Raw genomic sequence first — 16,221 nt, 5'->3', positions numbered from 1 at the left:
GTGAAGAATTTTCTGCTGTGACCACAGGAAAACACTGTCTAATGGACACATGACATAGATGAGATGAAAATCTGATACATGAAAAATGTCAATTTCACTGCTTTGTCTCTGACAAAAATAAAATACGTCTTTTTGGCTAATTGTTGTCTTGAAGCAGTTTGTGTTTTGTTTTTGTAATTTTTGAAAGTCATTCTCTATTGACAGATTAAAAAAATGTTTTTTGGGGGCACCTGGGTGGCTCAGTTGGTTAAGCCTCTGCCTTTGGCTTAGGTCATGATCCTGGGGTCCTGGAATTGAGCCCTGTGTAGGGCTCCCTGCTCACTGGGAAGTCTGCTTCTCCCTCTGCCCCTCCCCGTGCTTATGCTTGCTCTTTCTCTCTCTGAAATAAGTAAATAAAATCTTTAAAAAAATGTTTTTGAATATTCTTCTATATAATAATCCAGATAGGTGGACTTTTGTCAATTTTTCTAGCTAGAAATAAAAAGGTAATTTTTTTTCTCTCTTTTTCCTGCAGAAGTAATCTTCCATTTCACAAAAGTATTAAGCCCCCAACTGTCTTGATTTGGGGGAGTCAGTTATAATTCTAAGTATTTCTTTAATATCTAAAATGTTAATAAGCAAATGGAGAGTTTCTCAATCTCATTATTGACCTGAGAAATGAGAAGTTGGTGATAATGAGATCACTTTTCAACCATCTGTTTGGCAAAAATGTTTTATAAAAATGAAGAGAAAAAAACAGGTGTGGGAAAAGATTTGGGGTAACAGGCACCCTCATGTTCTGCTGATAGGAACATAAATTGCTGCACCTTTCTTTTTTTTTTTAAGCTTTTTATTTTTTTTTATTATGTTATGTTAATCACCATACATTACCTCATTAGTTTTTGATGTAGTGTTCCATGATTCATTGTTTGCGTATAACACCCAGTGCTCCATTCAGTACGTGCCCTCTTTAATACCCATCACCAGGCTAACCCATCCACCCCACCCCCGTCTCCTCTAGGACCCTCAGTTTGTTTCTCAGAGTCCCTAGTCTCTCATGGTTCGTCTCCCCCTCCGATTTCCCCCCCTTCATTTTTCCCTTCCTGCTATCTTCTTCTTTTTTTTTTTTTTAACACATAATGTACTATTTGTTTCAGAGGTACAGGTCTATGATTCAACAGTCTTACACAATTCACAGTGCTCACCATAGCACATACCCTCCCCAATGTCTATCACCCAGCCACCCCATCCCTCCCACCCCCCACCACTCCAGCAATCCTCAGTTTGTTTCCTGAGATTAATAATTCCTCATATCAGTGAGGTCATATGATACATGTCTTTTTCTGATTGACTTATTTCACTCAGCATAATACCCTCCAGTTCCATCCAGGTCGTTGGAAATGGCAAGATTTCATTCTTTTTGATGGCTGCATAATATTCCATTGTGTGTGTGTATATATATATATATATATATATATATATACCACATCTTCTTTATCCATTCATCTGTTGATGGACATCTTGGCTCTCTCCACAGTTTGGCTATGTGGACATTGCTGCTATAAACATTGGGGTGCACGTCCCCCTTCGGATCCCTACATTTGTATCTTTGGGGTAAATACCCAGTAGGCTGCACCTTTCTTGAAGGACAATTTAGAAACAAAGCTACCATTACAGCTAGTAGTAGTAATAGTAATAACAACAAGAACAAGAACTAACATGTGTTGTTCTAAGTGCTTTATATACATATATATATATATATATATATATATATATATATCTGAATAAGATACTATTATCACCTCAGTTTTACAAATGAAAAACTGAGGAAAGAGAGATTAAGATCAACAGTTCATAAGAGAATGAAATAGATTTTAAAAGTTGGAATTCTGAGTTCAGATTTTTTAATGATGAAACTAGATAATTCTAATCAGATTCAGCAATCCCTTGCCTGAGCAAATATCCAAAGAAAACTCTCTGGAAATTACTGACAAGGTTTCACTATTCTTTCAAAATAGTATTACCTATTCTTTTTCTTACCTATTTCTTACTCTAAACACCATCAGAATTATTTAAACTGGAATCAGATTGTTAGTTATTTAAAAACCATGGAAAAATCTAAGAAAAATTAAAAGCCTCATAATACACAGCTGCTTTATTTCATCCAGGAGCACCAACATTTTATGATTCTTTCCCTGTCTTTCTATCCACCCGTCCCTCCCTCACTCCCTCCCTCCTTCCATCCACCCATCCACCTATTCATTCATATTAATAAAGTATTATAGCTTTCTTTATTTAGGTCTTGCATACAAATACAAATTATTAACATGTATTTTATCTTTTCAAGGAGTTTTTTGTCCCATTATACTTTCTTATTGGTTACTGTTGTTACATTAAAAAGCTATTATTTTTTATAAATTTTTCTTGTATCTAAGCAGTTGACGGAACACTCATTAATTTTTAAAAATTCAGAGTTGATACTACTGGATTTTGAGTAGTCCAAATATCATTTTGTCCTCAAATTATGCTAACTCTGTTTCCTTATTTTCAGAGTTAAGTCATTTATTCCTGTTTATACCTCATTGTATCGGTCCAAACATTTCCAAATGGTTTTAAAGTAATGGTATTTGTGTGTTTCCTTTCTTATTGCTGATTTAAATAAAAGTATTCCTGGTAGCTCCCTTTAAAGACATTTTTGGGATGTGGAAGAAGTATTTTTCTGTTTCTATAATAGGTTATTAATTTTATTGAATGTCTTTTAAATACCCATTGAGAATACTGTGGTCTATTTTATTAGATCTATTGATACGATGCATGCACATTGGCTAGAATATCCCCACGTAGTTTACAAAGGGTCATTACCATTATTTTAATATAATGTTCAGTCTTGTTTGACAAAATGTCATTTAGGTTTTCATACTATATTCATGAAATGAATATTTACCTACTAATTATTTGCTATCTTGCTAGGTTTTGTTCTTAGGAGTATGTGAGCCTCACAAAATAAATTGAAAAGATTTTTGAACTTTTTATGTTGTCAAATAGTTTATATAACAAAATATTTATCTGGTTCCTGAAAACTTGAAAAAAACAGTTAAATTATCTGGCCCTAAAATCCTTTTTTTGTGGGAGGGGAGGCGGTTGGTGGTTATTGATTTACATGTTTTCATACTTAATGGATCTATTTAGGCTTTCTAATTCTTATTGATTTTGATTATTTCTATTTTACCAGAAATGTTCCACTTAATTGGATTCCATTAAATACATATGAGTCCAACATGGAATGCTCTGTTTTTAAATATTTCTTTATTATCTATTATATTCTCTTTCTTATTTCTGATTTTAGTTTTATCTTTACTCTTCACTGGTACATTCTAGAGATTATCCATTACTTTTTGACATTTCACCCACCCGGTTTTTTCCATCTCCTTTGTATATAATAGTTTTGCTATTTTTCTTTTCTAAGTTTTATTAGGGTATGAAAAGGAATGCGTATTTTCTATTTGTGTAGAAAAATTTTTATATGTATCTGTTTCTTCCATTATAATAGAGCATCAAAACTGCCTTTTACTAATTTTGGCAAAATGATCTGTTGGCAGTTAAAAAGAGCTCTCAGAGACTATATACTGATTTTGTTTCTCATTTTTCTCTTTGCTTTTGACTTGATGTATTTTAATGGTATATTATTTGCAGTATTATAGTTTATGATTATTATACCTTCATGACAGAGCAAACTTTTTTCAAAATGTATTTATCCTTTCTACTCTTGAGATTTGCCTTGAATTATGATCTTTTTACAAAATAACACTTGTTATTCTCTCTTTTTTGTTGCATTTGACTGATAAATATTTGCGTATTTTTTCACTTACATCCTTTTATTTATAGCCTTGGTTTTTGTTGTAACTGATATTTTTATGGGTTTCAGTTCAAGTTATGTGTTACTTGGTTTGACTTCTTATAAATTTAAATCTTACCATGTTTCCACTAGGGGTAGATGTGGACCATTCATCTTAATTAACATTTTACTTGACGAACACAGTCCTGGGGTGCCAATCACACTTTAAGTAGAAACAGAGCCTCTATATGCCTGGTTGAGCAAATGATGAGTTAGGGAAATAAACTCAACTTCAACAGTTTTGTGCATTTCCCTTTTTCCATACGCATTGCAGAACCCTTGTTTTTTCATCCCTAAGCAGCTTTTTGGGAAGAGCTGGACTTCAGGGAAGTGTTCAAGATAAAGAATAGTAATTTCTCTGGTTTAATCACCACTTTTATAGACTCTTTCCTGAGGATATCCTCTTAATGATCATTCCAAGTCAGGTGATGCTTTGAATTTGGACAACATATAAAATTTATAAGACCATCCAAGTAGGAGATGCTTAAAAACTCAGAGTATCGCCACAACTAGTGTTTGGAGGAGTGTTTTGCCTCAGATCTGTATTTAAAATGCACATACAGGGGCACCTGGGTGGCTCACTCAGTTTGGGTGTCAGACTCTTGATTTTGGCCAGGTCCTGATCTCTGGGTTGTGGGATACAGCCCCACATTGGGCTCCATGCTGGGTGTGGAGCCTGCTTGAGATTCTCTCTCTCCCTATCTCTCTGCCCCTCCCCCCCGCCCCCCCCCCGCCACAATCAATCAATAAAATGCACATAAAACCTTTTTTTTAAACATAGTGTTGTATTATAAAAAAACTGTTATTTTCAAACTTTTAGTCCTCAGACCCTGGTAATTCTATGAAACAAATCAAGTTAAAGTGACCACAATTGTGTTATTACACACAAAGGATTACTTTTTTTTTTTTTTTTTAAGATTTTATTTATTTATTTGACAGAGAGAGACCCACAGCGAGAGAGGGAACACAAGCAGGGGGAGTGGGAGAGGGAGAAGCAGGCTTCCCGCGGAGCAGAGAGCCCGCTGTGGGGCTCGATCCCAGGACCCTGGGATCATGACCTGAGCCGAAGGCAGACGCTTAACGACTGAGCCACCCAGGCGCCCCATACAAAGGATTACTTTTAAAGATATTCTTCTCTACCACCAAGAGCTGGGACATGCATCAAATCCTGAGGCTCACGAGGAGCTGCCATAACAAGAGTGAGCCTGGCCTGTGGGAGATAAATCATCCTGAAGTCAGCCACTCAAATGAATGGCAATCACTGCTAAACCAGTCACCGCTAAAACTCTTACTGCTTCCAGTGACTTTTATCCACACACATTCTAATTCATCATAGATGCAATTCCACAAAATGTTTGTAAAGCTGTACAGCTTGGCTTTCTACATTCTTCATTTCTAAAGCACCTGCACCCCATCAAGTTTATCAAAGCATATCCATTTGAACATCCATTACAATATACACTGAACTCTTGGTATGTTTTGGTTTGAAGGTTTCTATTTATAGTGACCCCCATCATATATCTCAGTCCCAACGGTAGCTTATTAGGCAAGTCAAAATTGTCCTTGAATGTTCTAAAAATTATATTTAAATTGCTAGGCCCCTGATACTTAGGTCCTAGCTCGTGATGTTCTTCTGTTTCTCTTGAACTGTGGGCTATTATCTTTTTCATCCTATTAGTGGAAGCTAAGGTTTATTTAAAAGTAGAGAAAGATGTTTTACCGGGGTGAATGATGGAATCTCTCTCCTTTCTCTCTCTCTATTATTTTATTTTTTTATATTTTGACTGGGTACATGGAGTGGAATTCTGTTGGTTAAATATGAGTATAAGAGAATGCTACTGTATACATATTGCTGAGACTATGTCTCTTCTTCTTTTTTTTTGAGTTGGAGAGAGAGGCAGAGGGATCGGGAGAGGGAGAATCTTAAGCAGGCTCCACGCCCAGCACAGAGACTGACATGGAGCTCGATCTCACAACCCTGAGATCACGACCTGAGCTGAAATCAAGAGTCGATGCTTAACTGACTGAGCCACTCAGGCACCCCAAGCCTATGTCTCTTCTTACAACTGCATTTATATGAAATAAAAGTGTATACATATGAATATATACATTCTTACTTACACACATTACTATATATATACATGTATACATACATACATACATATATATGTATATATATATATATATATATATAAAGATATGTAGACATAGTGAAATGGAGAGATAAAAGTGTTCCAGAAGAGACCAATGTGTGCAAACTCCCATGGTGGGAGGGAACACGGCAAATACTAAAAACTGATGTGAAAAGAGACCAGAAAATGAGGGAAGAAAAGTTAAGTGACTCATTGATGGCATCGTCCAGTAGCAACAGAACCTAGAGCTCATATGTATCTGAACACCAGTTACCCCACAACATGCCTGCAACTGAGATTTGTGTGGCAAACACTGGGCTTAACTGAATTCTTTCACTGCTGATTTATTTATACAACTTTGATTCGTCCCATGCGTACAGGAAGCTTGTCTCTGGACCCATACCTCTCCCCTGTGATATGCCAATTTGCTTTAGTCACTTGGTTTAACAAGCTTTTCTGAATGTATAACCATGCAGAAACCTGTGACTGGCATGATGTTCAAAGATACACAATAGATCTGATCTAAGCTATAAGAGCTTTTTGAGCTTGTGGATTTTTCCCAAAAGGTTGTTTTTTTTTTTTTTTTTTTTTTTTTTACAATAAATGAATAAGTATTGAATACTCAATGTATGGTCCAATATACCCTCTTGTATAGTCCCAATGACAACTGGTTGAATCAGTTAAAATTCTGAGCTAGATTTCCCAATTATAAATTACCCCTCCCCCCTTAAAAACAGGGTTCTCACTAGCCACCTTTCTTGGCAACTTTCCAAGTCACATTTTGCTGCTTTTGAAACCAGGGGATATATCTAGGAACATACTGGATAAAAGAGAAGCAGACTTTTCTAGGTATTAATGTGAATGCTGCAATGAATATACAATCAGAGGACAAGACTTGTTGTGTGATTCCCTCCTGATGCAATGGAAAACCAATTTACTTAATTGCCCATGTTTAAGGTTAATGTCATCATGTATGGCTTCCTGTTTTATACTGATGAGAGAATATTAAGTTACTAATGGCACAAGTCAGTAAAAAAAATTCAGAGGCCATGAACTAGCGTGCTAGAAAAAGAACAGAATTGGCAGGTGATACAATTAATTTATGAAATGTCATGTTTCAGATACCTGACTCTGGTGAAAAGATGACTTTATATAGGACCTATAGGTAAGGCAGGAGCAGGTAAATTATATTAAAACCTCAAACATTCCTAACTCCAAGCTCCTCTTACAGAAAGCAGTAATCTAGCTCAGTCTAAAGTGAGCATTTCTTTTAAGAATGTTTAATGAGCGGCGCCTGGCTGGCTGAGTCGGAAGAGCATGCAACTCTTCACCTTGGGGTTGTGAGTTTGAGCCCCATGTTGGGGCTATATAGAGATGGCATAAATAAATAAATAAACTTTAAATAAAAAGAATGCTTGATGAATATTAAAATCAAACTACTTTGGGTTTCTAGTCTCTCGTTATGTATTTCTTTAGCATTAGGTTAAGATGGAGGACACTGTATTGGATAAAACACCATCAATAATTTATATCCAGCAGATAAATCACAAACACAATTATCTACATTAGACAGCAAAGGTAACTAATGTTTCACATAAGATTCTTTATCTAAGAATTAAGGTTATGACAAGAGCTGAGGTAGAGGAGAAGCCTTTTCCAGACTGGATAAGAGGACTTTATGAAGGGAACATTCTAGTTTTTTCTCTTTTCTTTTGCCTTCCCTCCAAAGAAGGGCAAATGACAAACCCTACGTATGGAGTAGAGTTGGCTGAGAATACTAGCGTATGCCTTTTCCTATTGTGATAGAAATCTGTGACTTTTTTTTTTAAAGGGCATTTAAAGTAATAGTGAAAGAAATGCTAATAGGTTGTAGCAATTGGTGAAGTTCTCGAAAGCCTCGAATCAGTCAGAATAATTAGAGAAACTAGAACTTCTAAAATGGATAAGCCAGACAAAAGAAAATAGAAATGGCAATGACAATGTACTTTCCTTTATCCCCTTCATCAAATCTCTCCCTTCTTATAAGAACATCAGTCATATTGGATTAGGCCCCATTCTACCCCATTATGATGTCACTGTAACTTAACTAAGTGTATCTGCAACAACCCTAATTTCAAATAAGGTCACCCTCTGAGGTATTGGTGTAACTAAAAAAATTTCTGTATCTCCTTTACTGCCAGCTACCACACTTATACTCAGAACACACCACAACCCTTCTGATACCAGATGTGTGTATGTTCTCCACATCAAGGATCCTCTGACACATGTCGATGTCCTATAATTCAGTACTGACACTATCTGCCTGGAGTCAGCATCAGATACCATGAGTTAAGAGCTTGGTCCCAGAGGACTGCCCCCACCTTAGATACCAATCACAAGGCTTGGACTGTCACCTGAACCTTTGACCAACTGGCTGTAAACTGGGATTCCCATGACCCTCTGCTTGGGTTCAATCATTTGCTAGTACGGCTCACAGAATTCAGGGAAACATTTATTTACATACACCAGAATAAAGGATGCAGATGAATGGCCAGATGAAGAGGTACATAGGATGAGGTGTGCCACCCTCCCAACATATAGTTGTGTTCACCAACTTATAAAACCCCATACTTTTGGGATTTTTATGGAAGCTTCATCACATAGGCCTGATCAATTATGAATTCAATCTCTAACTCCTCTCCCCTTCTCAGAGGATGAGTGATGGAGCTAAAACTTCCAAGCTTCTAATCATGGTTTTTCTGGTGACCAGTCTTCATCCTCAAGCTATTCCGAAGCCCACAGAGAGACACCTCATTAGAAGAAAAGCATTACTATCACCCAGGAAATTCCAAGGGTTTTAGGAGCTCTGTGGCAGGACCCAGGGGCAGAAATCAACATATTCTATTATTTCACAATTAGGCTTTAGGACTTGAACAAATCTTTTTTTGGCGGGGGGTGGGGGGGGGCGCACACAATTGAAATCATAACATTATCCTTTTAAGTTGCACATGATCCTAGTAGGTTAATATACCTGTGTGTATGTGTACTTACATTTAATATGAAATCTTTGTCAAATGAATAAAACTGAGTTGTCCATCAGGCCATCTTTTGTTTTTATTTTTTTCATCCAAAGGAAAAACCTTGAACTCTACTATTCACCACTGACATCTTAGCTAAACAGAATGAAGCTATCCCTAAGTCAATGCAAATAGGCCTCCAAGGGCAACTGGCCTTGTGATTCTGGATTCACAGTTATGTGACCAGCTGTGGGGTCTGCTCTTAGTTTGTGTGGCTCATCAACGTTGAGTCACTTCATAACGGTTCTCCTCAAAGTGTTGGTTCTTCCTTGAAATCTGTAATTCTTCCTCACATAGAACCAGCACAAATGAGGAAACAGAATGGGACATAAGAAAATATTTGTGTTTTGAGCACATAAAGATTTAGGCTTGAATCTAGGTCCACACTAACTGACTCAGTGACTCTGGGCAAGTCAATAAATTTTTCAAATCCTTAGTCTGTGTATTTGTAAAATGAAAATTCTCACTGCTAATGCCCAGAGCGACATTGAGGATTAATGTGGATAAAGCTCTTGGCTTGACATAAAGGAGGCACTTAGCAAATGTGACTTGTTTAAATTTCATAATAAATATGTTATGTTGAAAACCGACACCTGTATAAGAAAACTTCCCTCCCATAGGGTACTAATGACAAAATTATCATGGTCTTATGTATAATCACGTATTTAATATAAATAAAACAAACATCAATTTTAATTAAAATTATAATTTATAGGTTGAAGTAACTGTGCTCACTTTGTGGTAATGGCAGTAATAAAATTTGATCACAACAGAATTGGGAATGCAGATTTACTCATAGAACAAACATTTCTCGAGCATCATATATGGGCCAGATGTTTTTTTAGGGACAATGTGTCAGAGCCGCAGGTGATATAAACAGCAAGAGGAAAGTGGCACAACTTACCCCACCGACTTTCTCAAAGTGAGATCCATCTTTCTTAAAATCGGTGAGGGCCCCATTGAAATACCAGGTGAACATGATGTCTAACAGGGGGTCATGCTGCACTTGGCAGGGCAAAATGACACTTTCGCCAACTGAGACATCCATGTTGGATGGTGCCAAAGTGATTCTCGTTGGTTCTATCAAGGAAACAAGAAAGGTTTAAGTAAAATGTTAGCATTTTTATTTTGATGAAAGCATTTTCACAAGCTGATGGTTAATCTAACATTTAGGGTACATGATTAAAAGTCTTCAAGATTAATATATTTTTATGCAGATCTGTAATGCATTTCATCGGATCCACAAATTCTTGTTAAAAGAATTGGGATATCTGAATTTATAGAATTTATCAGTTAAAAATTAAATTCACCTATAAACAAGAGTTATAATACTACTACAAAATCAATTTGAACTTATTTTTATTGCTTTGTGAAATACAGGGGTAGAAATAGAAACCACTGGATTCTCACTGACTTTGAATGACTCCAAAATGCATTGCTACCAAAATTTAAATAGACCCAAAAAGGGGCACCTGGGTGGCTCAGTTGGTTAAGCCACTGCCTTCGGCTCAGGTCATGATCCTGGAGTCCCGGGATCAAGTCCCGCATCAGGGTCCCTGCTCGGCGGGGAGCCTGCTTCGCCCTCTGACCTTCCCTCCTCTCATGCTCTCTCTCTATCTCATTCTCTCTCTAAAATAAATAAAATCTTTAAAAAAAAAAAAATAGACCCAAACACTTGAAAGACCACACAAAAGACATTTAGAACAGGTACTATAAGACGGATGCTAAGTTAAAATGTTAATGTGTTTTACCCCCAATGTCCCCATGTACACTTCCTTCTCCCTATCATCATAACAGTCCTCCCGTGAATTTAACTTCTTATGACCCCACTTTTCCATTGTTGCTCCTCATTTGTTGCCTCCATGTTGCAGCAAAAGTCTTTGAAAGAACCATTTATGTATGTTGTCTACAATTCCTCTAGTAAGTTCCCTCTTTAATCCACTCCAGTTAGCCTCTGGCTCCCTGCAACCCATTTGCTTTTGTCAAGGTTCCCAGTAATCACCCTGCTGCAAACCAATGGCACATTTTCCAATCTCATCTTACTTAATTGACCTCTCAGCAGCATTTGCTACCCTTGATCATTGTCTTCCTGTCAGTTCACTTTCTTTGCTTTGATTCTGGGACACCAAATTCTCTTTGTTTTCTGGAACCATCCTTGCTGGTTACTCCTTATCTGTTACCCTGTCTCTTCCTAAATCTCATAATGTTAGACTGCCTCAAGCTCAGTCCTTGGTTTTTCTTATCCTCTGTCTTCACTCACTCTCTTGGTGAATTTAGCTAGTCTTTTCTTTTCAAGTATATATCTATATGCTAACAACTCCCAAATGTGTATCTCTATCCTTCATCTCTCTCCCCAAACCCAGGTTCATATATCCAACTACCTCTCCGGGACACCTACTTGGGTGTTATGATAGACGTTATTGTTCATCATAATTTCCTTAAACACATACAGTAGGATTAAATTATCAACACCTTTGAATTCAGGCATAACCAAAAGCTAATGCTTGGCCAAAGAAATGTAAGATGGAGTTATGTGTGGCACAGACAGGCAGAAGCCTGGAAGAACTAAGAGACTATCTGGTGTGTAGTCTTTCCTCTTCCACTGTGACAGACAATATGCCAGATGGTGGAGGCACTGGGACCCTTTATTCCTGAACGAAGACAATATGGCTGACCTACCACGGACTTGCTGTATAAGCAAAAAGTAAGTATTTGCTATTTTAACCCACTGAAAGGTTGGGTTTGTTGCTAATGCCAGAATACTGTGGTCTACTTTACACAAATAGAGCCTAATGAACATTTCATACTTAACACATCCAAACTGAACTCCTGGTCTACCTTTTCCCAAACTTGTGCAACCTTCCCATCTCAGTTGTTTTGACTGTCATCATTCTATTATTTGCCAAATGCCCTGCAACTGTCCTTGTCTCCTTTCTCTTGGGCCTCACATCCAACTCATCAGCAACTCCTGTTGACTCTACAAGCAGAGTATTTACAGAATCTGATCCTTTCCCATCAATTCACTTGGGTATTATCATCTCCAGCCAGGTTTGCAGCTGTGGTCTTCTGAGATCTCTCCCACTTCTACTCTTGATTCCCCACAGTCTGTTGTCATCAGAGCAGCTAGACTAAACCTTTAAAAATGCATTTCACATCATCCCACTCCTCTATTGATTTGCACCAGCCTCCACTTCTCACTCCAACTAAAAGCTAATCCAAACGAGGTCTACAAGGCTCCTCCATGATTGTCCCCAAGGAATCTATTAGTTAACTCCACCCTCTCCATGAAATCTTTGTTTAAACCTCCCTTTCTCACCAGGCCTACTCCATTCACAGTGCTTCTGCTCCAACCTACCTCTACCATACACTACTCCGTATTTTCTCAATTGTTTGCAATTTTTTCCTTCTAATAATTTCCTATCTTTTATTCCTACTGCATGTTTTCTTTCTACCTCTGGTAGAAGGTAAGATTCATGAGGGCAGCATCTTTGTCACTTTGTTTGCCAACACAGGCCAAGCACCTGACACATAGTATTCATTTTTTTTCTTGAATGAATAAACAACATATATCCACAACTCTACGTGACTCTCATTGATGGCAAAGATTATTCCATGGGCTTAAACATCTCCAGGAAATATCAATGATATTGTGAAAGAGTGCATTCAGAAGATTTGACAAAACGGAATAGCATAAAAGTTGATCACCAGCATATGCTATTTGCAATTCTTCTGCCCATTATACCAATGTGTTCTCTGGTGCACACTGTGGTGTGTGAAGAAAGATTAACAATTGTTCTCTTGACTTCCACCTGTTAAAAATAACAGTGCAAACAGGTTCTACCTTGACAGTGCACTGCATATTGTAAAAAATCTGGTTTTTTCTTTGATCTCTTAATAACATACCATACAGTTCATCTCTACATAAGGCAATCTTTATATATACCTACCTGTAACAACCAAGTGCGTTGTGCCATTTGCTTTTCCAAACTGGTTTTCTGCTATGCAGGTGTAAGTTCCAACATCAGCTTTAGTCACATTGGCTATTTTAAGTCCTCCATCTTTTAAAAAAGAAATTCTAAAGAAAAATACAAATTAGACAATAAGTGTATAATAGTCATTTTTCCCAAATAAATAGCAATTTTTAAATAGAAGTATTGCCTTGAGCTAGGATTTCTATGGCTAGATAAACCAGTCCTTAGCTTTCTTGGGAATAAAGAATACTAAAAGAAAACTTACACACACACACACACACACACATAGCTGAGTAAGAAAAGATGCTCTACCAATTTGAACTTTTCTTGACATTTTTATGCAGCATTACTTAACAGCATTATTTAACATTATACCTACTTTCAGGGATGCCTTTATCAAATAAGTGTGAAATGTCTTCTAAAAATATATGGTGAGGTAGACTGTTCATGATGGGCTAGCCTTATCAGTTTGGAGAAAATAGAAAATAGACATGACATGAATTCCCTTAACTTTGAAACAGCATATGAGAATTCAGAAACTCTCTCCTTTCATAATGAATTTGGGAGAGTCACATTTGACCCAATATAAATTCAAATTTTGCAAAATAACACGTTCATGGGCACCTGTGAGCTATTGCAAGGAATCTGGGCAATACAAATGAACCTTACATTAGAGTTTCTGAGGATATGCTTAAAGCACTTAAAGCTTTTGTACCTAACTAATTAATTAAGGAAATACAAATGAGTGTCTTACATGTGCTAGGCATTATGAGACTCTCTGGGATTATAGTGTGAACAAGATAGAGTCTCCACCTTCACAGAAGTAACAGTCTACTGAGCAACATAGACAATAAATAACCATGCTCAGATATTGGAGAAGTACTCTGAAGGAGACAAACAGGGTGATACAATAAAGAGTAATAGCTATAAGGAGTGTTTCCATGATAGGGTGCCTCAGAAATGCCTCTTAGAAGAGGTATCATTTGAAATGAGAAAGAAGAATGAGAAAGGGTTTACCTGTCATTAGTCAGATCCATGCATCTTAATTGCCCATCTTGTCTACCCATAATTATTTCCCCTTTCCTTGAATTCCTAAAATCTTTACTACTCATACCATACATTTAACACCTAGGATGCCTTTTATCTTGTATGATTCATATCTTTGGTATGTGAATGTCGTATCTATCTAAAGACAAGGTCAACTTCTTTAAAACGATTTCCAACCCCAGTGTCAGCATGACATGATATATGTACACCATGATCAGTAAGTGTTTCTAACTTTTAGGCTCTACAGTAGACAGGAAGGATGGTAAGGGCATCAGACTATAGTGGACAATCTCAACTCAGTTTATAAGTATTATCCTGCTTGATGCAAGATTTGGAGGTGAGTGTCAAAGTGTGATTAGTCTGAGTTTATGTATCAAAAATACACAAGATACATATTTTATATTACACATACGTATTTTTAATGTATTTTTTATTATGTTCAGTTAGCCACTGTATAGTACATCATTAGTTTTTGATGTAGTGTTCAATGATTCATTAGTTAAGTATAATACCCAGTGCTCATCACAGCATGTACCCTCCTCAATACCCATCACCCTGTTACCCCCTCCCCTGATCCTCCTCCCCTCTGAAACTCCCAGATTGTATCCCAGGGTCCATAGTCTTTCATGGTTCATCTCTCTCTCTGATTTCTCCCCCTTTGGATTTCTCTCCTTCCCCTATGGTCCTCCGTGCTATTGCTTATGTTCCACATATGAGTGAAACCATATGATAATTGTCTTCCTCTGTTTGACTTACTTCACTTAACATAATCCCCTCCAGTTCCATCCATGTCGATGCAAATGGTGGGTATTCATCCTTTCTGATGGCTGAAAAATATTCCATTGTGTATATGTACTACATCTTCTTTATCCATTCATCTGTTGAAGGGCATCTCGGCTCCTTCCACAGTTTGGCTATTGTGGACATTACTGCTATAAACATTGGGGTGCAGGTGCTCTTTTGGATCACTACATTTATATCTTTGGGGTAAATACCTAGTAGTGCAATTGCTGGGTCACAGGGTAGCTCTATTTTTAACATCTTAAGGATCCTCCATACTGTTTTCCAGAGTGGAAATTCCTACCAGCTTGCATTCCTACCAACAGTGTAAGAGGGTACCCCTTTCTCCTCATCTTTGCTGACATTTGTTGTTTCCTGACTTGTTAATTTTTAATGTAAAATTACATATATATATATATATATATATATATATATATATATATATATATTCCTTTGATGACCTGTAATTCGCTTTCACTCAAATCCTACTTTCATTTTCTTGAGTGAGAAAGTGGTGGAATTAGAGCCAGCACACAGAGACCTGCTCATCATCCTGGGTAGAGTATCCATGAATATTTGTTGCTCATGTGATTTTTTTTTTAATATGTCAAGGTATGTGTGAAACAAAAGGGTTTGAGAACAATGGCCTAGAAAGCTAATCAGGGAACACAGAACATTGTATTTTAATTTGAGGAGCAAAGTACAAGGGTTACAAATGCCAAGAACTTTCCTAGGTAGCTGTGAAAAAGGTGTTATATCTGATTTCCCTCATGGAACCCTGACCACTTTGATGGGTATGAAATGTCTGCTGATCACTTTTCTCAAAGAGATCACTGAAGAAAATCTCTATACCTTAGCTTCTCAGAAAACAAATGTTTTCTTAAATAGTGTGTGATGATAATGGAAAGAAGAGACCCAGCAGAGGGACACAAGCAAACCAAACACTTCACATATGGAGACTGGTTTGAGAAACATGAGGAGTAACCTGAAAGAAATATAAGTCTGATCATGTAATTCCGCTATAACCCCCAATGCTGGCTTAGGCCGCTTCTCTGGCATCACACTGCCTATAGGAGAAAAATGATTATATCCTAAGCCTGAGCCGTATTTTCTCATCGGGACCCTACCTCTCTCTAATTCCGTGAAACCCCATGAATTCTACCCCTTGTTTGCTTTTTCCCAGTCACACATACTTTCTTTTAAATGCTTTTATGCTTCTTCTTGTCTTGGCGCCTTTGTGAACACTGTCCCCTGTGTCTGGTTAATGTGTACTGAACCTTCAGATGCTGGCCACTTCCCGGAGCCATGGGTCAGATGAGGTGTTCCTGTAAGCAATGATACATCCTCTGTGCCTGCTTTAT

General features: G+C 37.3%; 1 protein-coding gene across 1 annotated transcript in view; it reads right to left on the bottom strand.

Annotated features, from left to right (window-relative positions):
* CNTN3 (contactin 3) overlaps window positions 1–16,221 on the bottom strand; it is a 331,480-nt gene that overhangs the window by 52,289 nt on the left and 262,970 nt on the right. Inside the window, exons 12-13 of the mRNA XM_078075960.1 lie at window positions 13,010–13,137; window positions 9,967–10,142 (exon numbers count right to left, since the gene is read on the bottom strand). Coding sequence (XP_077932086.1) covers window positions 9,967–10,142; window positions 13,010–13,137 — 304 coding nt within the window. The remainder of the gene's footprint in view (window positions 1–9,966; window positions 10,143–13,009; window positions 13,138–16,221) is intronic.

This window comes from Halichoerus grypus, chromosome 1 (genome assembly GCF_964656455.1).
Source record: "Halichoerus grypus chromosome 1, mHalGry1.hap1.1, whole genome shotgun sequence".
Lineage (NCBI taxonomy): Eukaryota > Metazoa > Chordata > Mammalia > Carnivora > Phocidae > Halichoerus > Halichoerus grypus.
The sequence above is the reverse complement of the archived record's forward strand: the minus strand, read 5'-3'. Positions and strand labels throughout refer to the sequence as shown.